This window comes from Dermacentor silvarum, chromosome 9, assembly GCF_013339745.2.
Source record: "Dermacentor silvarum isolate Dsil-2018 chromosome 9, BIME_Dsil_1.4, whole genome shotgun sequence".
Lineage (NCBI taxonomy): Eukaryota > Metazoa > Arthropoda > Arachnida > Ixodida > Ixodidae > Dermacentor > Dermacentor silvarum.
In genome coordinates this window covers 79,225,209-79,251,053 of record NC_051162.1, presented here as the reverse complement: position 1 = coordinate 79,251,053, position 25,845 = coordinate 79,225,209, and the positions used below count along the sequence as shown (strand labels likewise).

General features: G+C 46.0%; 1 protein-coding gene across 2 annotated transcripts in view; it reads left to right on the top strand.

Annotated features, from left to right (window-relative positions):
* The window catches only part of LOC119465333 (synaptotagmin-10), a 106,575-nt gene that overhangs the window by 50,170 nt on the left and 30,560 nt on the right, over window positions 1–25,845 (top strand). For both annotated transcript variants that reach the window (XM_049656419.1, XM_037726132.2), the window contains 3 exons: window positions 9,232–9,394; window positions 10,864–11,075; window positions 12,634–12,824. In XM_049656419.1, coding sequence (XP_049512376.1) covers window positions 9,243–9,394; window positions 10,864–11,075; window positions 12,634–12,824 — 555 coding nt within the window. In that variant the 5' untranslated portion in view covers window positions 9,232–9,242. The remainder of the gene's footprint in view (window positions 1–9,231; window positions 9,395–10,863; window positions 11,076–12,633; window positions 12,825–25,845) is intronic.

Genomic DNA, 25,845 nt, shown 5'->3' with positions numbered 1-25,845 from the left:
TTTCGCTTGATGTTAGCCGAAACTTTTGCTTCTCGTTACACTTCGGCTTTTGTATAGCAACAGGCCCATAGGCCCTAGCTGCTAAAGTCTTTCTGGTGAAATGTCCACAGTATGATCGACCAAGAGTACGTTTGCCCGATCAGTTTCGCCAATTAAATAAACATGTTTTTCAGTAACCAAAATATTTGGTCGACGGTCATGCCCCGCCAAACAGAAATTTTGTGAGATAGCTCTCACAAATTCCCTTGTGGACAGTAACCTAAAGAATTTGCTTTGATATGTTGATTTTTTTGTGAGCTCGACTTAAAGTACATTTTGTGCTTTCTTTTAGGACTCTAGAACAATGTGACATTCGCGTCTGCGCGTATGGTTGTGTTTTTATTGCATAATGTGCATGAAATTTTATTAACGCGTGTGTGAATAGGACGCTTCTTCCGGTCAGAATTTTTTTCTTCTTTACTTGTATTGATACTTACGTTTCGTTTTCTTATTTTATGTAGGCATGGTATGCAGCTATTTCTGTGCACTGTCTTTACCTTACATTGGTAATTGGGTAGCCTCGATTTCCTAACCGTGTCTTGGGTTAGCTTGCACAGATGTAGCCTACCCCCTCCCCGTTATTAATAAACAATGGTGAACACACTGAGACATAGACCTCTCTCTCTTACCAAAAGGAACGTTGTTCCACATAAAATCGGAAAATATAAAGAACAACTCGCACATGGTGGAACTTTCGGGTGTTTTATTCACACGTAGCACTAAACGTAGAAAAATGTATTCCAGTAAGAAATGCAACCGTTACCCACGCCACCACGTGCTAGTCTTAACTCTTACGTAGTCACTAGCACACTGCGAATAAAAAATAAGGCCATCACAAAATTAAAGGTAGACCTGTTTCACGTGAAATACAACGCTAATATCTGCAAACCATGTATTGTTTTTGTCTTTATGATCTACCGAACACATTAAATTCTGCCGAAAACATTGAATTCTGAACATGGTGCTCGAGCGAGTGCAGGCCCAGTTCTCACTGCTGGCATCGCATCGTCCCTGCTGAATGTAAATACAACGTGACGAGCACATTCCAACTTTCCTGTGTTTTCTTTATAGCACGAGACCTATAGAATTCTGCGCATTGCCCTCGGCACGGATCACGCCTGGTTTAAGAGACGGCACCATGGTTTGTCGGCGCTCTCTTGAACAGATGGAAGCCCTGCATCAAAGCGTTGACGCAAAGGAAACCTGCACAAAGCGACGCCTTGGCAGTTTCTGTGATTCATCGGTTTGCTCTCCGAATCGAAAGAAACCTGCGTTCTTGGGAATAAAATTGCAAGGACTGCCGTCTTAAAACCCGTAGCCTTAACGCTGACTCGACTTCTCTGCAACTTTAAGCATACGTTCGAAGGAGAGTGTTATCGCTACACGCGAGCAGAAGTCTCACTCCGTGTCTGAATCCCGGCTTAGCATAATAGAGGCCCACCTACGTGCAGCGAAAACAAACACATCTTTCCTCGCTTTCCAAACATCTCTTTGACTACCATGCTCGTAGAATGTGGCTTGAACTTTGCCGTCGGAATTCCTATCTTTCTTTCTTTCTTTCTTTCTTTCTTTCTTTCTTTCTTTCTTTCTTTCTTTCTTTCTTTCTTTCTTTCCTTCTTTCTTTCTTTCTTTCTTTATTTCTTTTTCTCGTTCTTTCTTTCTTTCTTTCTTTCAAGGAAAACTTCCGGCGCTCCGCGGGAAATACTAGGTCGCATAAGCGCGACAAATGGCGTTCTCTTTGGCTATGTTGAAAAGGGCATGCTATTTTTTTTGTCATGCAGCGAATGCTCCAAAATCAACGGTTGTTGATGCAAAGCGCACGGAGCAATGTGCTTTGCTCGACATTTCACTTCTACCGCGGCTCTTGGAAATATTGTGGGTTGGCAAAAAATCCGTACAAGCAACCTTGATTGCTCGTTGAAGTTGCCGTGTCATCTAGTGAGAAGGACACACGCGTGGCGCTTCGTCTGTTCTAAACCACTGCGTTTGCTTTTCCGCTCCATTAATCTTCTATAAAAGCAAATTCGTTCCTTCATCTCAAGCAAGATGTAAAGCCTTAGGATTCTCATGTTCTCGTAAACTTTCTCTAAGTATTTTGTTTTCCTTTCTGAACAACGTAAGTTTCAAAAATTAATGTTTACTACTACTGCAGCTGATTGCGACAGCCACGGCCGGCCGTGCAATCAATGGTCGTTGCCCTTAGGTGTCGCTGACCTCTATGCGAGTGAAGATGGTCGTGTTTTTCATGCGCGCAACATCTCATTGCTGTCTTTTCGATGTATGATATACCGGTGAAACTCTGATTTCATTTATTTGAAGATGTTGGATGCGTGAGCAACTTTCGTCGCCAGCTTTTCACATCATTTGACGGTCTAATGAATATGCAGAAATGACACGAAGAAATGAGCAAATAACGTGTGCACAAACATACACACAATAAATAGCGTTTAGCGAAAGCGCGCTTGAATCGGTGAGCCATGTAGTGGGCGCAACACGACATTTGGTACGGTGTGCGCGCAAGTGTTCTGGCAAAGCAAACAAGAAAATAAAGAAAAAAATTAGGTATACAAACTTACAATCAGTCACGACCGTCGGGGTCAGTTTTAGTGTCACCTTTCGTACCAGCAAAACAAGCACGCGCTGCTTAACTATATAGAGTAAACATCGCATGCGTTTGATCTGTCTAGAAGCAGTTACCGAATAAATTATCCAGAAGCGTTGCCATTTCGGAACCTGGCATGGCAGGTGGCTGGAGCACTCGGGGCAACACCGTAAAAAGCAGAAGGTTGACGTTTATTTTTATTTTTTTCAGCAGAACAAACGGAGATGTATTCTTTCTTTTGCTTTGTTGATGTGAAATTACTTTCCGATTGTTCCCGCACCGTTTGTGCTTATCCTCCGGTGTGCGTCTACGCGAACACAAAAAACTGCTATGCAAACAGGCAGACAGATCATTTTGTGGCTTTGTGGCTTTTGATAAACCTGCAACGATGGAAGAATTTTTCTTGCGCTTTTGGTAAGAAGGTCGAAATTCCAAGCAAAGTTTGAGCATTGAGGGCAATCTATTAACGACCTGGCTAACCACACATAAAGTTCATCAGCCACATATCCAAGCACCTGCGGCTTCATACCCTTCGTCGTCTCCGAAAGAGATCATAGTTGACGGCTCATTGTTCATGTAGTCATATTATCTTCACTCGAACTATGATGTTAAGAGTAGCCGAAGCTCTAGCATTATCGGGCTATAAAATACACTTATAGGGATAAAGTAGGTATCAGGTATACTTTGTAAATTTCTTCCCTATAAGCATATCTATCATTTTGTTGCTTTCCGAGAACATAGTTTTTCTTTCTTTTTTTTATTTCTACGCAAGCTTGCAATATGTCCCAGTGTTGTTATAAGGCTATAAAGTCTGATGGATTCATCAGTGGCCGAATTTTGTGAGTTCAGCTTGCGAAATGGGCGCCGTGTAACATTTAGAAAGTTTCCCGGTCATTGCGGAATTCATGGAACTGATCTAGCCGACGATGATGTAAAGTGAACCCTGCTCAATCCAGATTCCATTTCGTGATCATTTATGATGACATACGCGAACGCTATGTCATATAACATTGTGCGTGCTGCTAAGGTAAGCTAATGGTCTTAGCCGCCTTCATCGCAGCTTCAATCCAGCCTACCGCTAAAGATCCGAAGAACCCACGCAAGCTTTCTACACAGGTTGATTCTTGGCGTAACCTTTGTGCAACACTATCGACATCTCATTGGGCGTGCGGATAGCCAAGATTGCCAGAGAGCCAGATCAACCGCACGCTATAATTTTTAAATGCATGTGCGTTCACATGGCCTGTTCATGCTTGTGCTGTTGCTGTACTGAGGTGACGCCCTTTTTTTCTAGTTTTCTCTGCATTCTATGGGATCCATGAACTTGGGGCATTAGGGCTTTGTTATTTCGTTATAGACTTTCGACAGTGTTTTGTAATTTAGTTTTTAAATTTGATGAGTATTATCTAGATTTTGGCATAGCCGGCGCTTTCTGTGGCTACTAAAGAAAGAAGTATAGCCTACGAGCTTTGTATGTGCCCATTATACTTGCTCGTGAGACAATCGATGGCTCCATCTGTGGCATGCTTCGACAAACGGCCACTTTCTCAAAACCTTCTTTTAAGTCCATAGCCAAAGCACACTGCGCGTCAGGCCATGAAAGAGGTTGTGGGATTATTGACAGAAAGTGATATCCGACTGTAGTAATTGTTTCCCCACTGAAATAATACGATCCCAGGCACTAGATGACGTGCAATCTTCTGCAGCATCTTACGTGAGTGTGATCGAGAGTTCTTTGTGTGTGTGTTTCGTGTTACAACTACGTATATTCAGCGTGACTTTGCCTCTATATCAAGAACCGACTAGCTAACGCGACCATTTATTAGTGTCTCTCTCTTTGTTTTTCAGATAACTTAGTCTACAAGTCGTGCACATCTCCATTTATCTCACATCTTTGTCTTCTTATGCTTCCTGACCTCGTTGCAGCATTCTTATATGCCGCCAAACTATGCGGCCACATTCTCCAGAGTTGACTGCAACCCTTTATTCATTATTTTGACAAGACGCTCTTGGACGCTTCATTAGCGATGGCGTGCCGTCACGTTTCCGGAGGCTAACTTCGTTGATCCTCCAAGACTACAGCGAAAACCTTGGTTGTTCTTGTCAGCGCTTGTTGTTCTTCAAATATGTGGTGCGCCTCCCGCACCGAGTGCACCATCCTTCGCTCTCGGCCCTCTACTTTCTCTTGCAACGGAGAAAAACAATCCTGCCGAAAGAATGAGCCAAGGCCGCACATGCTCCGAATGCTATAGACGCGCTATAGCGAACGTTCGTAATCAGATTCAAGGTTGTCAGAGCCTTCGCTAAAAGGGGCTTTGCCAAGCTTGGTGCGGGGTAAAGAGTGTGCTTTCACACGCGATCCTGGAGCTGGAGACAACGTTGTTGTTTGCAATTACTAGATCGCTCGGAGAAAAAGTTGTTGCTTGCGCTAATAAACGTGTGCGGGACCGCCGAACTTGTGCTTATTGCATCACGCAAAGAAGAGGTGGTCTTTTGTAACATGTGAGACGCGGCGAAGCTCTTTAATGAAAAATAAGGAGATTTGCCTGGCGACTCAGATATAGCACCCTACTCCTAGTGAGTGCGATCAGGAATGAAACGATACACACAGGGGACATACAACAAGCAGACGCACCGAACAACACACCTCGCACAACACCCAGAAAATATTTCGTTGAGACCAGCTCTGAAAACATTAAGAGAAGCTTTGGGGGCATAGGGCACACAGGTGGCCCTAGTTCACGATCCAAGTACACGTTCTAGCACAAAGTGTAATTCCTAAGGTATAGTTAGTGCAGACATTACGGCGATCCTCTCTATAGTGTTACGAGGTTGGAACTGCAGACTAAAGTCTGTCATCTCATCTCGTTTATAGCAACCAAGGCTCAGTGGTAATCCATAGGCCTAGCTTTACACGAGAGCTATTTTGCGTAGGCAACAACGTTAAGGCAAATATGACAGAACGGTTTAATAATAATATGTAATACGCATTTGTGCCGCGACCCATGAACGCTGTCAATCTACCGCTTTGCAAAAAAAAAATGAGGCGTTTCAAGCCCGTTTATCTTCACTAGTAAGCTTAAGTGTCAACGGGTGCTATCAAGCGTTATATTTTGCCTGTGTCATGGTAACAGTCTAGTACATAGAAAGACCGGCCAACAATATTTCATAATACGTAAGTTAACAACAATGATGTCTATTTTCTCACTCTGGCGGGTTATCATAGCTACTAAATTTCGTTTTTAGAGCGAAATAACAATCAAGGGAGCCATTTCAAGCCGTGTCTGTCAGAATACCATACATTTCTCGCTATTGTTACATAGAAGGAGCCAAATTGTTCGCCCATTGCTGACATTGCTACACCTGCATTGAATTTTTAGATTCATTACTTTTACCTTGTCAGCCAGTCACTTAGTGAGTGGCCATGTCTACTGCAGCCCACATATTTCTTGCGGCACGAGTTAACAATGCAACAGTCAGTGCAAGATGACTAGTCCAGTATTTTTTATAATCAAATTTCCGTATAAACAGAGTTTATTTAAACATATTTATTACTTTTACTGAAAAAAGAATGAAATCAGGAGATATAGTCACCTATATGAGTGGCGGCTACTCCTTTTACATAATAGTCACAAGAATTAGAGAAATATTACATGAAAAGAAGAAACGTCACAGGCAACAAAATATACAGCGGAGCTAACTAAAGAGAGTAAGTGAAGTCCGCAAGATGAAGTTCATCTAGGACTGTATCATGGCCTCATGATGGGACATCAATATACGCGTATATGTCGGGACCGAATATGTGTGTGGTGCAACTTGTTCTCGCGCTTTGTCTCTGCATATGTTCCAGTGTGCGAAGGACTATATACATCAATGATAAATTAATTTCTTTCGGCATCCGTTTGTAACGATAGCTACATTACGGCCGGTTTTCGCCTCTTCGCCGGTGCCGCCCTTTGAGCCGTGGCCGCACTGTGACGTCACACCACGGCCCTCGATTCTCCAGCAACTCACCTCGGTCGCGGTCGCCGCGCGGCCACCGCTCGTGCCGTTGGGCGCTCGCTGCGCCCTCTGTGTGACGTCACACCCCGCGCTCCGCAGCTGTTAACCGCTAGTATAGAAGGGGAGAGCTCGCGTCGCCGTAGCCATAGTTGAGGCCGCAGTATGGATGGTGAGAAGTCGGCCAGCCTAAAGGAGGTCAGGGATCGCCGTAGAAATGAAGTGAACCGGAGACAGCGCGCTGAAGAGACTCAAGAGGAGCGTGCCGAATGGCTTCCCTTTAAAGCCCATTACTTTACGGATCGTAGAAGCGTATTCATTGGAGCGAAAAATACAGTTTTATCCGTTGGTTGACTACAACGGCTCTCCTTTCTTAGTCTAGTGGGAAACCACTAAGTTTTATAACAACATGTCTAACTACAGCCCAAGCCTAAGGGCAGCCGGGGGTCTGTAGCTATCGCTACCCGACTAGGTTTAACCGGAGCTAAACCACAGGCAATATTTCCCGGACCAATCTCCAATTTGACTCGCTGTGTAGCTTACAGGGGAGATCTGAAACACAGAAAAACAGAAAAAAAATTGGCCGAGTTGACATAAAGTTTCATTTCTCTCTCTTTTTTCTCTCTGAGCAGGGCTAGTGGTCGCTGAACATATAATATAAAGCAGGTACTGTGCTTGCAGTTTCCAACAATGGTTCAATATTATCTTCCATTTAAAAATGTTATGCATATGTGAAGCGCGATTGCAACCCTTTGGTGAGGTTCTACACGGTATACGGGTACACGGCCTGTATAGGCGTCCGTTAGGGAACTCCAGTGAAATCTACTTATTCCTTAAAGGGGTCATGCGTCGCCAATTAAGCATGTTATTTTCATTCCTCGTTTTCTTACTGTGGGACTTGATGATGTTTTCACTGCCAGTGAAATTGCCGAAATCAGAGCATTTCATATTTTAACTTGCTCCTGAAATCAGTTTCCGCACCGACTGCAGCGTCATAGATGAGCAATTTCGGGCCACTGATGTGACGCAAAGGCGCGTGGCCTATGCTGTTCGTTCCTATTTGGTCGGGCGCTCAAAATATATTTTGCATGTTAACGGCGTACATACAAAGACAACTTTAAACATAAGAACGTGTTATGTGCTTATTAAATCTACAGGGAGTAAACACATTTGTGCAATATGAATTAGTTTCATTTGCAACTGACATGTGGTGCACTGTCCAACTGTCCACAGTAAAAATATAATGAAAAAATTAGCATTCTAACGTAGCACGCTACATGTGAACAGCGTGTAAGGTAAATTCTGCATATTTTTGGCAAACATCCGATGACCAAGGTGCGTTTGCAGGTGTTCTAAGTAGATGACGCCATCATATCCAGCGGATTCTCGGGACCGTGCCCGACCGCGTGTCTCGTCCGAATCACATCTCGTCATCTGCGCTTGCTGCTGAAACGTACGGAGAACTCACCTTTACCTGTAATAGACGCTAGAAACTCGGCTTTGTTCAATACGATGTACCTTTATTGTTGTGCTGCCGCGCGTGGTAACGATGCTGTCAAATTGCGTGACTGCGGCTTGCGGGGGCAAGGCCATAATGGGAAGAAAGCTTCCGGTAATGCAGGGCGAAAGCCGAGTTTTTCATGGGAAGCCGCAGAATTCCTGTCCGGTTGAACGAAATGCGAGAGGATATACCTGTTTCTGTCGACTTCTTTTATTTTAAAATTTTAAGTTGAATAACCTTTTTTTTTTGCTGTGCCAATTTTCTTATTTTTTGCATTCAAAGGGGGATAACACAGGGAAGACATTCTTATGCAGAATTTGGCGGGTGTAAAATGGTCGCAGGGCCCCTTTAATGCGATGGTACGGGCAAGACCACGAGGTGTCGCGCTGCGTCTGTTGTCAGCAAAAGGAATCGAGGCGCTTTCAAATTTTTTATGTGCCTGACGGGCAGCTTTTTGGCCCTTTCTTTGTCGATGACACCGCAGGGCCCCGGTGGCCACTGAAATATCATTAATTAGGACTATTGCCCGGTTTTACTCGACATGAAGAAACCTATACGGCGTCTCTTTCGAGAAAGCGTTTTTTTTTTTTTTTTGCGAACTTCTATTCATTTGTCATTGGAATTTAGGGTCGTCCGATTTGTGATACAGAGGTGCCGAAGAAACATTACCAGCACATACTATGTAACTTGCCATCACACGAAGGTAACATGCGTGTCCTTCGAAGAGCTTCAAGGCACTTGCAATAGATGACAAACCTTTTACAGAACAGAATATCCTAGGGCCCCGTGCGTCTGGCATGAGTAAAGTCACACAGGCGCTGCTGCGTTTCTTAAGATGCACCAGCCTATATGACCACTTGTGATGAACAGAACGATGAAACCCTTCACTGCGTTTGTGTTTTGCGTGCACGCTCTCTCTTCACATCTCTCGGTTCCCTTTCCTGCTTCCTCAGTGCTGGGTAGCCAACAGGGCCCCGCCTTACTAACCTCCCTGCCTTTTCTTTGACTTCTCTTTCTCTCTCTCAATATACCTTTCAGAAATAAACGAGCATGAAGCCATCACTGTCTTTTTTTCTCTTTTTCATTGTAGAACCGGTGGACATGTCACTGCTGTTGTTGCTACTGGCGGCCATATTTGTGTTCGCCGTGGTGCTTGTGGTGACGTACCTGACGTACCGGCGCCTCTACGACAACCTCCAATTCAAGCCGAAAGTGTTAAACGACAGCCCCGTCCACGTCAAGATTGCCCCGAGGTAACAAGACAGGCTACGGGAACACTACCTCACTTTATCGTTTGATCAAGCAAGCCGAAAGTGCATGTTTAGGTGGAAACGCAAAATATTCTTGCCTATCTTGTGAGAAAGACTGCAAATCTGTTATTGCTAGCAATAAGTGAAGAGTACTAAGAAAGATCAATTTTTAACGATATATATCAGTGTCGATTATTTTTTCATTTCTATTAACCCGTTGAATCGAGTGGCTATAGGCGGCGACAACATTGGCGCAGTGGCGTTTGAGCTAATAAGATGGGACGACAAGGACGGAATCTGAAATCAATGTTTATTATTTACTTAGATGCCTGGCACTGATATGCATATATCGCCTCTACGTTGTATTTTCTGCTGATATTGTTGGTAGTTTCCATGTTTTCAAAGTTCACCTATTTATGTTTGCTTTTTATGTTTCCTTTTCATAGCTTTATTTCTACATGTAGAAAACTCGGATTTAATATCATTAGTGAAGTGATATAAATAAAAGAAGACAGACATGTGTTAAGGATAAATCGGTTTTATTGAAGGTGTCACGCCATTCAAGCCACCTCTGATATTATAATGGTAGAAAACTGCTTATAACTTAAAATATATGTTAAAATATTTGCCAGGACATTTAGAATTGCGCAATTGGCGAGTGCATTGCGGTTTTGCGAGCACATCTTGTGGTACAAAAATCTGGCTTTCATAGAATCTGCTGAATATTGCGACGAGAGGAAACTTCATCCCACGAATAACGTGTCGGTTTGGGTGTGCGATCAAGCGCAAATTTTCACTACAGTGAAATTCGTCACTTCAGCAGTAATATTTTCATAGCGCGTTAGTGGCATTCCATATTCTTAGAATGTGATTTTGCACTGGACCTTTAAAACTCGCCAACCTTACATTAGCCAAGGCTGTTCGGTATAAAACCGTCTCATAAGATTTCTCAGTGTTTCAAATGATTCTAACAGCTACCCTGATGTCTATTTAAGTGCAGCGTTTATATAGTGACGCGGAAAACAGAACTTGAACATAGCAAAGCCACGCGAAGAAGCACAGTTAGTTTATTGCAACAAGGCAGAAGTTCATAGCAACATGGAGGCTTTAAGCGATCGGCGTAGCCGAACGAGTAATGTCGCTAAGGCTAACGTTTCAGCAAGGGGAGGTGTTATCGTATAGGCCAGCAACTGCGTCAGAGCGGCTGCGTGCGTTGCTGTGCCGATACAGACAAATAATAAGGTCGAAACCTCAGCTCCAGCTACATTCCTTGCCCTACCACTGTCGATAACTTGTTTATGTTCTACGGTTAACAGAATCAGGTGTGATTTAGCTCTGTGTATATTACGGCCGTACACTTCTGTGGTATAGGCTAGTGTATGGGCCGTCCCAAATCATTGTCCAAATTTCCTTAAGCAAATCAGTCCCCAGAGCCCGCGCTAACTTAAGCGTTTTTGTTTTTTGTTTTTCAGGTCTCCCAGCTCTTCGAACGTGCCATCAATCACAATCAGCCATAGCCTCCCCGAGATGAAGGAAGTAGTGGCAGACGGGGTGCAAGAGAGCGCCGGCAAGAAGGTGGCTCCCTTGAGACAGATTACCCTCCCGACCGTGCCTACCCGCCACCAGACCTTCCAGAGGCAGCTGTCACACCGTCTTGACCTCTCCACAACGGTGCCCTTCGAAGGTGAGTTTTAAAGAGTAGGAATGTTGTGCTGTTGGTAATGCATACTTAGACCCGCAGGGCAGAAGCATGTTACGGACTCCCTCACTAACCCTATAGCGATGAACTTCAAATGTGTTAGACGTTAGTACGCGTTTTGAGTCGAGTTGGTGCAACTCGTACAATATGTCAGCTTCAGAGCGAAATACGAAGACGGCAACTCGATGTACCTTGTATTATGATCGTCTTTGGGTGATTGTACACTGCGCAGAAGCAGACATTGCTTAAAAATTTTTGGTGAGAATTGCATGCCAGGTTGAAAATGTTTTGTGGTACAGTGCCTTGTGTGTGTGTTTTTTTTACGACACTTGTGGATTCAGCACATTCAGCTGCATCATTATGTGGTGCAGCGCACCTTGTAATTGACGTGCCGATGATAACGAGTGTATATTGAAAGGTGCGCGCTTAAAAAAAAAGTCAGCGCATCGTATGTCTGCTCCCGTCCGTGTTGTGCTCTTACGCGCTACGCATAATTTAAATGCGAAGACTGCGTATTCGTTCGCGCATGTGATGATGTGTCTCCCACTCATCGATATGTCCCCAAACTACATGAAAGTGACTAGGTGGCAGAGGAGCTTGGTTCTGCTTTTTAAGTGTCCAACAATAAAATAAAGCCTGTACATGGTGACACACAGCGTTTTGCCTAAAAGCTGCTGCCTTTGGTGCGCTAACTAGGTATACCCCCCCCCCGCCCCCCCCCCCACACTACACCACAGGAATGGGACAAACAGCGATAACTGTGAAAGGCATAATAATGTTACCTGAAAAATTCTATTTTCCGAATCGTCTTCTCTTCATGTATAATACGTAAATCTTGCGATCCCTAATTCTGCACGTTTCACTTCTGTTCGTGAAACGCAGAACACCTCTGACAGCATGATAGCTAGAGTTAATAATAACAGGCATGAATTTGCCAGATGCTTATGCTACCGAATATAATTTCTAATGCGTCAGCATTCTTTGGCGGGTACCCCAGCAAGATCTGGCCATCCCGTGGCGACTTATACTTGCAAAACGAATGCATAATTGGTACAGTTAACACTTGTAATCGCTATAATTGTGTAATAGTAGATGATTGTCAGCATTGTAAAAAAAAAACTCGTGTACTTCTGACCGGCATTCGAACCATGGACCGTAGCACGGCTACATTACATTTAAAAAAAAAGGTTACGTCGTCGTCGCGCGTCATGGTAGTAGAAAAAAGCAAAATAACTAAGTTAGCACATGTAATAGTTATAATGGTGTAATAGTAGATGATTGGTAGTGATGGCTTGACATGCATGAGCTAGCTAAATAAGCAAAATCGAAGTAGCGGCTGGGCCAAATCATCCTTCCACACTATAGTAGACAATTCTCAGAATTTCTGTAGTATGTTTTGCTATGCAGTCTTCATGGGAATAAAGTAATACTTACGGTAACCATGGCAAATTTATCTACGTTTTATAGCGTTCTCCAGAGGGTTTGTAGACTTTAGAGACATTTTATGTTTTCTCTCCCTCTTTTCACAAATTCTGTGGTCCAGTGTGCAACATGCAACAGCGTGAGAACCACGGCACCGTGGGGGCCATACAGCCCGAACTGTACGACCAGGAGGGCGTCAGTTCCGGTGAGTCGGGACGTGACTCCACCGACCTGACAGCACAGGCGACCACTTGTGGCAAGCTGCACTTCACGCTCAAGTACGACACCGACCTGGAGGGACTCGTCGTCAAGGTGAGTTTGGCTGGTGCTTTGCATTAAGTTTCGCGCCCGTTGACTTCGCGGTGCCAGAGAGAGAGAGAGAGAACAAAGGAAAGGTAGGGAAGTTGACCAAGTTGAACCTCGTTTGCTACCCTACACTGATGCAAGGGAAAGCGGGAAATATGAAAATTCGAACAATAGAAGAAAATTAATAACAAGCGTTCATTGGGCAATCAGAGGCGCTGATTGCCTATTGAATAAAGGAAATGCAGGAAGTTTAACCAGGCGCTCATCCGCTTCGATGGCCTGCAATTGGGGAAGGTGGTACAGCGGCGGAAAGAGAAAGAACACTATTTGCGCGTGCACGTGAAGGTACACGCCGAGTCTGAAAGCGGTCGGCGAGACCTGTCGACTCTAGGTACGGTAATAGCACAAAGTTTTCCAGCAAAAACTACTAGAGGGAGCTCTGGCGCTCTAGTCTATAGGAGCTGCTGGCAAGGCGATTCAGTCAGCATGCAAATTACGATTAGTACATCGATTCGCCTAAAATTTGACATCTTGGCTTCAGACGGCTTTGGTACGTCGCAAATTGTTCAATTTCAATTGTTCAATTGTTCAGCCTCGTACACTCTTGTGCAGTGTAATGGTACACCCAGGAGAGTGTAACCTGCACCCCTTACACTCTTTCGGAGTGTAAGGGTACATCTAAAAGGGTGTAAGAGCGTGGGTTATAGACACATATACACCTTTATTCACTTTTAATAATGTGCACATTATTTCACACTGTAGGCTTGGTAGCGTCGCCTGGCATGCAGGAAACTGTGTACGGAAACAGAGAGAGACCTGCGTGTCGCGACTGCTGTGTGGGTTTGCTGTAGCTTCGCGACAATAAAATACGAAACATCTCAAAGAAAATCACCTGGATGGGAGCGTAAGCTTGCATTTAACAGGTGTTTATTATACAGAGTACGATATTATTGCGATAGCAATTATATGGACACTTCAACCGGATTTCTGCCGTCGGCGTCGCCGTCGTCGTCGCCGTCGTCGTCGCCGTGAGGTTCCCTATAGATAAAATCTTCGCCGCGCGCCGTATGCCCGAGCGGAAGCGTGCGGGGACGCGCGCTATCACGGAGAGCGAACGCACTCAATCTCCCACGCGCAAGCAAGGAAGCCGGAAGCCAGCGCCGGAGGGAGGGGGGGGGGAGGGGGGGGGGCGCACTTATCCTGTGCCAACAACCGCGCTCGCCTCGCCCGCACGGTCTCTTATCTCCCCACGGCTCTGACCTTTATGCGCCGTGCATTCGCCGCTCAGTTTCCGTTGAAGCGATAGACCGCACGTACCTTCGCCGCTGCAGCGTATATATGCGCTTGCTGCCAGCGTTTTGACAGTCGTTGTCTGCAGTCATTCAGTGTGATCTATTCACGTTTGTTTGTGCGCGCTCACACCACGCTTGTTCATTCAGTTAGTAATAGTCGGGCCACCTTTTCCAACGCACGCTACTCATGCAATGCTGCCCGGATCGGCAGTGCAGCGCTACAGGTGTGTCCCTTCGCATGCGCTGCCCACGGGAAGCGGTTTTCATCAACACCACCGTTTCACAAGCGCCTTCTCGTGGTCATCGAGTCTCTCTTCATGTCGGTCTACTTACGCCGCAGCACACCTGCTTATTTAATCAGCTCATGTTTACTACAATTCATATTGCTACCAAAGCCGCTCACCTTACTTCGTATGACATTGCTCTGTTGCTATCGCATTCATTGCTTCGCCCTTAGGGCGAAACTGTGACATTTTTATATTACATGAATAAATCCAACGCTCCTAACAAAATGACGCCGCTAGATAAGCGCAAACGGAGATCACATGTGACACTTATTCAGGACAAAAGGGAAAGTCTAAAACTTCCTTCAGTATGTGTTATCTATCCACGTGTTCCTTTTACCCTGGGGTATGACTCACCAACTAGCTCAAAGCAACGTTATGCTTGAGCGATCCTTCCGGAATCATAAAGGTCACAGGCCACTGCTGAATACGTAGCGAGTTAAACAGCGACGTAAACTCAATGAAATTCGCCCGGAGCGTGGACCGCGAACTCTAGAGCACACTTCACTGCCTTCGAATTTCCGCCGCAGTGAACGCTTTCCATTTTTGACATGTCACCTTAGAGACCGCGAAAGTTGAGGAGCCTATTACTCGAAGAAGTCGGCGCGAGTCAACGCCGCGAGTTCAAGTTTGGATAGATACGCGAAAATAAGAATCCCATTTCACCTCCCCCCCCCCCCCCCCCCCCCCGTAATAGAAGCATGGGACGCATCTGCGCGAAGTTGTGAATAGAATGTTTGCGGCGTTGTTAGGCAAGCCTGCTTTGATACGTACCACGAAGAAAACACTCTGCGACGCTCGGGGGCAGCTTATTCTGAGCTTCCTTAACGGCAAGTCACTCTCGAAACGCGTTTCTTTCAGCCTGAAAACCTGAAAGGCTAAGATGACGACGTACACGGGAAAGGAAAGAAATCGCGGGTCCCAGGTTTATGTTGAAATCGCTGCTAAGCAAACGCCTATTTCGTATCTGTGCGAATGTTACGCAACCGTAATGCTAAAAATGGAAATCCTTGTACAAAATCACGAAAATGGAATTGTGTATTACGTGTAACGCATAAGCGTAATGCAGTGAATTCTTTATTCATAGGTGACGCGATCACGTAAGTGTAATACAATGAAGCAACTTTTTCGATACAGTTGCGGCCTCCGTTTCCACGCGACACGAATTCCTCTTGTTCTTTTCTTCTGTTCGAACACATACCCTGTGCTACGTGCAGCTCGTGACACAACTGTTTATGTGCACTCATCGTGTGAGGACACGAAATCTTCAAGGCGAGTCAAGGAAAGAATCGCTTTAAAACGCGCAGGAGGACATGAACATGTAATAATGGCTGTATTTAGAAAGGATTCGATGAAAAGGGGCATCGTTTTGCTGTGCCTTTAATGTAATGCTTAATGATTAAATGTAATGATATACTGTGTATTTTCGTAGCGAAATGAACGCGCTGTTTGCCATGTTTCAAATGCATCTACATGTTCAGTTTGCGCGCAAGCACGTTCATTTTGTGCTTGCTTCATTAAGGGCAATATGCGAGGCACAACTTTTTTCGTCAGGTCAGTGGTTGTAAAGCCCAAATTATAACCCTGAAGCCCTAACCGTATAACAGTGATTAGGCGGTTGGAAAATGGTTACCTGAATAAAATCTAAATAATACGCACGTGTGAAGAAAGGATTATGGCCAAATACTCATCTGGTAAATTGGATACGGTGTAATTGACGTCCTTTTAATGCAGGACGTATTAAGCGGACGTGCATTGAGCGCTCCCCGGCATGGAGAATAAACAAAGCAAATCTTACAATGTCACAGAAATACTTTAGTAATAACGAAACCGTAATACCCATTAGCGAAGGGTGCAAAGGCAATGTTGTATTGCTTTAGGTATGCTTCGAAAGTTGCCACAGGCTTAGTGTTAAGCTCGAAATCACAACGCATTGCTTAGTAACAGTATATGCAGCAAGATGGTGGTGCTTAAGCGATACTTTCTAGCTACTGCACCGCAACATGCTCGTGTAGTTTTTCCTTCTTTCTTTTCTTCAGATTGATTATCTCCACTGGTTAATATGCGGTTAGGTTACCGCTGGTTAGGTTACTCACGCATAATGCGATAAGCAAGTACTTAATATTTGAATGCCTCCTTGATATAAGAAACAAAATAAACCTCTGAAAAGCATAAACGTTAAAAAACAGCAAGCAAGCAATTGATGCCTACGACCATGATCGTTATGTGTGACTGCAGAAAATTTCAGTTTCCTAGAAATTATGACCGAACGTCGGGCCCAGTGCAAAACAAATAAATCGTGTTATAGCCCTACTCTACCCCACTCAGCGTATTACAAGATTAATAAACACCAACTGGTTCAGTTCATCGCTTTACATTTACTCATGCTTTATTCAATTCATAAGCTTTCCTGTATTCACATCACAACTATTTATAAATGGTTAATCTTGCGATGAAAGCAAGGTTCCTTAAAGCACTCATAAGCTAACTTACTGCGGCAGTGTCTAATACACACAGCGGTATAGCATGGCTTGGCCATCAATGGTTAAACATGGACAATTCAGGAAGCCGCGTACGCCGTCGGCTTACACGTTGATACACGTTACACTGCTGATACAGGTCCCGATGGAGTTCTTAAACTGGGCTCATGCACAGCTACACTAGTTTTTTTTTTAAAACGCGTTTAAGCAACGGCTGCATTTCAGAAACGCCTTAGGTCACATAGGGTGTCCGTTTCGACTTCATTATTCAGCGCTATAGTTCGGAATGGTCATACCATTGGCCATGGCGCGCTCAGGAACCTTCGCCTGACTTAGTCTTTAGCGGTGATGCTTCGGGAACATTGAACACGAGTTGCGTGAAGCAAGCAATGTGTAAAAGAGTGTATTATTATTATTATTATTTGATTTGTACACATATACACACAAGGACACAAAGGGATTAAGGAGGGAGCAAGCTGACAACTGCCACCGAGAGGGGCACAACGCCTGCCTACTCCTACAGGAGGAGGGAATAGAGGAAATGAAAATATGAGAAAAGAAAAGAGGAAATAAAGAAATGACGGAGACACAGACAGAACAAAACAAAAACAAAACAAAAATAGAAATAACGTCTATAAACGGGAGGCCAAGTCAGTGTCCTTCAGAAAACTTAGCAGGGCTCGATGGGCCTGGTCACGTCTTGCAGCGCTCCCCCTTGGAAAAAGGCAATCGTCAAGGGTCGCACATGGCAGCCCCATAAGTCTGTACTCCTTAATTAGTAATGCGCGCGGCGCAACGAATGCGGGACACTCTAAAACTAGATGTTCAAGTGTCTCACAGGAGCCACAAAACGTACACGACGGGCTGTCCACACGTCCTTGTCGGTATAGGCGTTCGCGCACCAACACACACCCAACCCTTAACTTGTATAACAGTGCTCTAGCACGACGGGGCAGGCCTCGACCACGAACGCGTGGAGGGAACGATCCGTCTGCAACACGCCGGTCTGGGTGCTGCTTTAGGAGGTGTCGGCGTATCAGGAGACGGGCATTTTCAAATGTGCACGAAATGTCAGGGCAGTCACATTCATGGTGGGCACAGCTTGAAGCGAGGCGATCAGCCTCTTCATTTCCAGCGATGCCCACGTGCGAGGGTACCCACTGGGCAATGAGGGACACTCCACAGGAAGTAATTTTGCCGGAAGTTTCTTGGATACTGCACAACAATGGGCTATCGGCATCTTGTCTAAGTCTGCTGAGGGCAGCACGGGAGTCTGTAAGAATGACGACCTTCAAGGCGTTTAATTCTTCGTGTACGTATTTCAGAGCAACATCAATCGCTGCTAGTTCTGCAGTTGTTGATGAGGTTGGATGTAGTATTCTAAATACCCGTCTGATGCCAGTCGAAGGGCAGAAGAAAGCTGCAGAAGCGCCTTGCGCGTCGCTGTGTACAGATGCGTCCGTGAATACCTCAATATAACCTTCAAATTTTTCAAATAGGTGGGACTGGGCCAATTGAAATAGTGCCGGAACAGGCTGACTAGATTTTTTGTGTATTTCAGGAATTGTCAGATAAATGGGGAAGGAGCATTTGTTGCGCTTCTTCGGAGTTGTGAAAGAAGTGTCTCCTGAACTGTGAGTAATGTCCACAAACAATGCCGCCATTTTCCCCATCCGAGAGAATGGGCGCTGAAGCAGCCGATTAATCAGTGCTTGGCCGTCTGATGCTCGGTGCAAACGCTCGATATGGTGTAGCGCTCTCTGGTCTGCTTGCAAGCTCAGGGGCAACTGGTGCGCTTCCGTGAGTAGTGGAACAGATTGCGCCTCACGAGGTAAGCCAAGCATGACTCGGAGGGCAACACGATGGTCCCGTTCCAACTCAGACATCACATTTGGCGGCACGTTCAAGACTGGCAAGGCATACATCACGCCAGAGAGGACAGACGATTGGTATACCTGAAGTGCTGTCGTCTGGTCGCAGCCAGCGCCTCTAGCAGTCAAGGCGGCCACATACTTGAGCAGCGACCGGGATTTGCACCGCACAGAGGTAATGGCAGGGCGCCAAGAGAGGCGATCATCGATAATTACGCCCAGGTAGCGGTGGTGTTGTACCCATTGTACCGGTGTCTCTCCGAGGTACAGCCGGCTCATGGTTCGACGAGCCCGTTGCCTTGGATGATACGCAATCGCGGCTGACTTAGCTGGTGAGATCTGCAGACCAACTTCCTCCAAGTACTCTGAAGTCGCATTCAGAGCTCTCTGCAAGATTCCACGAAGACGTGGACCGTGGTACGAAGGACCGCTGATCCACAGTGCAATGTCATCAGCATAGATTGCTATACATATTGGAAAGTCTGCTTCCTGAGGCAATCGGCTTGGAAGTCCAGCAAGTACACTGTTGAAGAGAAGCGGCGACAAGACGCTGCCTTGTGGTACACCGCACTTAACGGGGCGAGAATCACTTGTTGCTCCTCCAACACGCACTTTCATGTGGCGCTCAGATAGAAAGTTATGCACGAAATGAAGCAGTCGACCCGAAATTCCCGCATTCCTAAGGGCGATAATAATCGCCTTATGGGGAACCGAATCGAACGCTTGCTGTATATCCAGGAAGAGCATGTATGCAGAGTGCTTGTTCTCTCGAGCAGACTCTAGAGATGAAACGAGGTCTGCTATGCTATCGAGGGCTGAACGGTGACGACGAAAGCCGCTCATGACATCAGGAAAGAAATTAAGCTCTTGTAGCCTGCCGTCTAGACGAAACAGTACCATTCGTTCCATCAGCTTCATAACATTAGAAGTTAGCGATATTGGCCGGTAAGACTTTAGGTGTTTTGCAGGGCGGCCGGGCTTTAAGACTGGTATCACCACAGATGATTTCCAATCATTGGGGATCAGAGACGTTCGCCATACTTCGTTATATGCGTCCAAGACATTTTGATGAAAGGCCTCATCGATGTTTCGTAATGCCTGGTACGTAACACCGTCTTCACCAGGGGCAGTGCGACGTTTGGAGAGGCTGAGGGCGTGATGCAGCTCTTCGAGAGTAAAGTCTGTTTCATCCATCTGGCAGGCTGGACCATAGCAGAACGTTGTGTTGTTCTGACTTGTCAGAGGATTAACGTCATTGTTTGCGTTGTCACTTGGCATAGGAGGTACGAAAAGGTCGGCAAATGCTTCCGCAAGAATTTTCGGAGTCCGGCCAGTCGTTATGCACAAAGCAGCAGTTGGATTCTTGCAGATCTCAGGAGTGCGAAGAGCCTTCAGTATTCGCCAAACACTTCCAAAACCATTTGCCGTATGCAATGAACTACACAGTGCTGCCCAGCTCTTTCGACGAAGTTGTTTTGTGTGCCGCCGTATGGCTGCGTCTAGGCGGTTATACACCGTCCAATCGGAGCTTCTTTTAGAGCGCTGCGCTCTCCTGTAAGCGCGGCGTCGACAGGCGCGTAGCCTCAAGAGCTTAAGATCAGGGTTCGGTTTATCTATGCCCCGCCGTCGTCTTACGGTAGCTTGTTGAAGACACTCGCTCACCAGTTTAAACAACTTGTCGTGCGATGGGGCCTCTGAAATCAGCTGACGGAACTTGTTCCAGTTCGTCACTGTGTAGGCGGCAGTCTGGCGGCTAGGAGTATGTTCTGGAATCAACCAAATTGGTAGGTGATCTGAGCCCCATGGGTCAGATTCACATGACCAGGCGAGACACACATCTCTTGTTGATATCGCAAGGTCGATGGTGGACTGTCCCTTCCCTCTGCCGACAAATGTAGGTGAGCCGTCATTGAGTGTTTGTAGATCATGCCTAACAATAAGCTCGTTGATCTCTATCCCACGCTGGTCTTGTTGACGAGAACACCAGCGAGGATGGTGAGCATTGAAGTCCCCGCACAGCACAAATGATGGGCTACACCGAGAGACTAAGAACTCCAATAAGGTGGTGTCTGAAGATCGTGTCGGTCGGTAATATATACTTGCCACAGTCGTCGTCGTATCTCTGATACTCACAGTAACGGCTGTGCATTCAAAATCGGCGTCGCAGATGTCACTTGTGTCAATAACTGCAAAATGTAGGTCAGCTCGGATGTATAGCGATGCTTTTGAAGGATTTCGCGGATGCGTGGCGTCCGTACACTGGAAGGATCCGCATGCCGGCACTGTGCATCGAGCGTTGCTGTGGATGCCTACGTAACCAGGAAGTCTGAAATCATCTTTTCTTACATTGGTTTCTTGAAGTGCGATAACATCTGGCGGGGTGTTCATTGCGAGAAGCCGAAGGACTAGGTCCGCATGCCGCGGCCGTAAGGACCTGACATTCCATTGCAGCACAGAGGGACGGGGCTTTCCACGAGCATTCATGTTTCTAGTGAAGGCCGTCAAGCACTGGAACAAGAGCCTCTAGTAGTTGCTCTGCGGCTAATGCTGCTGGTGTCTGACGACCGGCAATCAGAGACCTAACAACGTTGACAAGCATCTTAAGCAGGTTGATAAGTTGTTCGTCATCGTTGACCGAGACCGCTGTAGGCACCCTATTTACAGAGTTTACTACTGCAGACGGGGACGCCTTGGATGGAGCTGGTTCCGAAGCTTTCGGAGGCGTGATCTTGGCAGATACTGGTTCGGACGCTTTCGATGGAAGCGCCGGCCACGATATCGCAGAGAGACAGAAATTCCGCTTCCCACTGTCCTGCCGACGCGCGTTGTCCTTGCTATTCTTCGTACGTGCGGGTATATCTTCAGTTTTGCCATTTGTAGCCGCTGGACGGGCACTGCGGCTACTCGGCTTCTCTCCTGATGCCTTCTTCTTAGCTTTCTCTTTAAGGAACTTTAGTTTTTTCTTCAGTGTGGGACATTCTTTGTCTGTTGCCAAGTGTTCACCGTTACAGTTCGGGCACCGAGATGTCGGACTGTCGCAAGAATTTGCGTCGTGATTTTGACCACATTTGGCACACACCACAGCACTTGTGCAGAAACCCTGCACATGACCAAGCTTTAAACATTTGCGGCACTGTAAGGGTCTTGGTACGAAAGGCCGAACTGGGTATCGCACTAGTCCAGCCTTTATATGACTAGGCAGTTTTGCACAGTCGAAAAGAATCTTCACACACTTTGACGAGCCGAGCCGTCGAACGCTGATGATTTTGCATGGTGGCGTGCAAACGATCATACTTTTTAACACGTCGTCTTGAAGTTCGAGGTCAACATCGGATATGACGCCAGCTGTTACATCCGCTCCCTGAGGTATGTAAGCCCGCGTGTTGACACCACAGAGTTGAGACAGACCAAGTAGAGTTTGCACCGTCTTCTCATCTGTTGTGTCCACGGCAATGATATTTTTCCTTGGGTTCACTCGAACCTCTTGAATAAGACCCGGTGCCAGTTTGAAGAAGAAATCATGCAATTTCTGTTTGGAGATGGCATTCAGGCTTACCATCACGTCGACTGGTACGAAGGCTACTGTCGTAGTCACGATGCTGCTGTATATAATGGTTGCTTCGCTTGATGACGATGTCGAAGACTTCCGTCTTGAACGCCGATGCTTAGCAGGTATAAAGGCATCCGAGTCGTCCGACCTGGCGTCAGATTCGGAATCGGCAGCTTCTGATTCCACCGAGGAGCTGAGGCGCTTCCTTGCGACGGGAGGCCTGTCCCTGCCGCTAGATGGGTCCACCACCATCTCCTCCATAGCAGGCTTCGCAGGGAGGGCCTCCCAGCAAAGCAGCAGTCTTGAAGGCCCGCACAAACAGCGCTGGGTGTTGCTGATGTACGATTAAACACAAAAAATAGAAAAAACTTCACCATCAAAAGGAGCCACCAGCCGAACGCACGAACTTCGTCGTCGTCTTCGTCGTCGAGTGTATAAATTGTGGTAATAATGCGTCAGTGAGAGGGTGAGTCAATTGGAAACCCATTGCGTGAGTGATTGGCCAACAGAGCCGACGAATTCGGAATCTCTTGGTTCCATAACGGTTTCATTTAGGTAATGTCTCAGACTTCTCACTGACGCGGCATTAGAGCCTGTTTTTGTAGCTTTCCATTTAAACACTGTTTTTGCTCAAACAGTCACCAGTGCTATATAAACATTGGGTTAGCAGCCCTGTCTTTAGATGTAATTGGACTCCAGTGTGCAATTCACGGAACCTTCATAGTCTGGCCTTCAGTTTACGACCTGTGTCGTTGGACTCCAGGAAAACTTGGCGCTATCTACGTTTAGACAAATTAATGAGGTGCGACAAATAAGATTGACATTAGAGCACGATGAGAGAGAGAGAAATACTCAGAAAGACCAAAATACACCAAATGAATTGTGGGATGGCTTCCTAGATGCGTGGCTTATTTTACTTGTGTAGTCCAAAGATTTCTTTTGGAACACGGAGAAATTTAGCGGGTGTAACATCTCTGCGTGAAAAGTTTCACATCAGAGGCGCGCAACATGTGAAAGATGCATTAGAGAAGCATAAAAAAAAGCCAACGAACCTGAAAACGCTCGGTTGTTTTAGTTATAGGCGCGAAGAATCAATAACATCTTTTGTTCACAGTAATTCCTTTTAGTATAGCTATTCGGAGACATGCGTTCAGTGATTACTTGACGTCCGAAGACATCAACGAAAACAAGAGCCAATCCAGGCACATCCAGGTGTGTGTATATGTGTGTACGGTGTCTGACACTGCACACCACACATATACACTATAAAACTGTACTCTTTAGCACAATGCAAAAGAAAGAAATAGGTGAATCCCACGCACTTTTATGATTGCTGTAAGCGAAGCTTTCGATACTGTTTGCTTTGATTGACGATAATTATTATTCTGCTTGTCACTTCTGGTCGTAGTGCTCACCACGCTGCTCGCCTGCCATGGCCACCACGCGTCGTTACCTTGCCCCACGTCTTCGAACCAGCATACATTCCCGGTCTGCACCGCGTTTCGCTGCGCGTGTTTACGTGCTCGTTGTGCATACGTAGGGAGCACGCTATTGAGACGCCAGCTCCGAGCTCTCTCTTCAGGTTAGGGACCATTGTAATGTTTACACTATCACAGCGCAGCACGCGACCTCCACAGCCCAGCGCACCTGCATTTTTGTCGCATAGGAAAGCAAGCACAGCACGTGCCATACGGACAAACTGGGAAACGCAGCAGCGACGGCGCCGGCCGGGATGCGCGGAGGCAAGCGCCATCTGTGGGTGTTAAGAAACCCCGCGGCGCGTGCGAGCAAGACCATAACAGCAGCAGCAGCGCCCGGAAAGTGGGGAGACGAGGCAAATAAAGCTTCTCTTTAAAACAAAAGCATGCCTCTGGGCACCGTCCGCGAGGTAATCCCATTATTTCTTGTCTTGTTTAGCAACGATGACGTACACGCGAAACTTTCATCGGCACTCAAATGAAATGCACTCATCTTCAGCTTTTCATGAGAAGCCTGCAAAGCAATGTTATGCTCGACACGTTGTTTGTTTGTTTTTCCGAGGTCGTTGTCTCTTCGAGCGTCACGGAAAGTGCTCGTTAGTCTTTCGTGTGTTTATCGTCTCGTCGGTGGGCGACGCTACGGAAGATCAATCCAGTCGAAACGCGATCAAGAGAAGCAGACGAATACTGGAAGTCCATACTGACGTGCAAATTTGTGGTGATATTTTTTTCGGAATTGTTTCTGTGTTTTCGAGCTGGTGGTGAGTGCAACAAACTTGAGATTCCATGCGTTTCGCTAAACAACTAAATACCCAGAACACAAAACATAACGGCAAAATAACTGCAATGCGGATTCCCTTTTCATGGTTCAGCGGCTCTGCAAAGTTCTTTTTGCTTGTCGGAAAGGGTAATTAATTAATGCTCCTACGGGGCTAGTGCAAGTACTTTAATGAATGTACCGCCTTTGCTAACTAGCGCCCATCATGCGCCATGCGAGACGCTCAAGCTTTCACTCGTCCGTTCAAAATTAATGAAGTGTTTCAGTCTTCGTGTGGGTGCAACCCGCTACGTTGTGAGAAAGTGAAACAACGCTCTATATTTTGTATGAGGCAGTCGTTTTAAGGTGTTAACAAACAAGGACGCAATTAGACGTTTGCTTGTGTCGGTGCTTTCGGCAGTTCACACAACTAAAGCTTCTGTTTCACAATTTGTATTCAAAAACTAAAGCAAGGGAAAGCAAAGAGAAAAAAAAGCAAATGGACTCATTTAGTGCTACAGCAGCATTCCCCCACAAGGAAGACTACCTCTTGGCTTTATTTGCTTGCTTGTTCCTCGGATAACTGCGCTCACCCACTACTGGGGAACAGCCAGTCTAGTAGTGGAAGGTTTTATGGGCAAGCGGGAACAACACTTGCGAAGAAAATTAGAATCATCATTGCAATAATGATCAAGTGTCCGCTAATTTGCGTAATAATTTTCGCCCTTAAGGCATGTAAACCGAATTTATAGATCCGAAGCATTGCGTCGTCCAAGGGCAATCCGTTTTGGAGGCTTTACTGCGACAGTGCTTAAAACTTTGAAAGGGCTTCAATGTGTCCAGCTATGAGTTACGCCGTCATGACACTGATTTCGTTGTGGAGTGGTTATCGTGCTGTCGTGGCCAAGGCACCTTCTCACTTTACGCCTCCTTTCCCTCAACTCCTCCCTCCCCTCATCGCGGAGAGAACTAGAACCGTTCCAAGTACAGCTGTGAGCAAGAGGCGCCAACCATTCTGCTATCGCGCACTTTTTTTTTCTTCTTTACTGCACAGAAACAAAAGCAGTAGCAGTTACGTCAGCAGAGAAACTTGATGCCCAAGTCGACACTTCGTGTAGAGTCGAGGCAAAATACTAAAGGATCATTTGTTCCCTGGGACACAAGTGGCAGATTATGCAAAAAGAAAGATACGATTGATTATTACAACACGGGTTGGTGAGATGCCGTATTTTTTTTTAATCCTACTGTGAACATTGAAATATAACTTCGAAATGAAGCGAGTCAGTATCAAGTACCTTGAGGTCTCTAAAAGTAA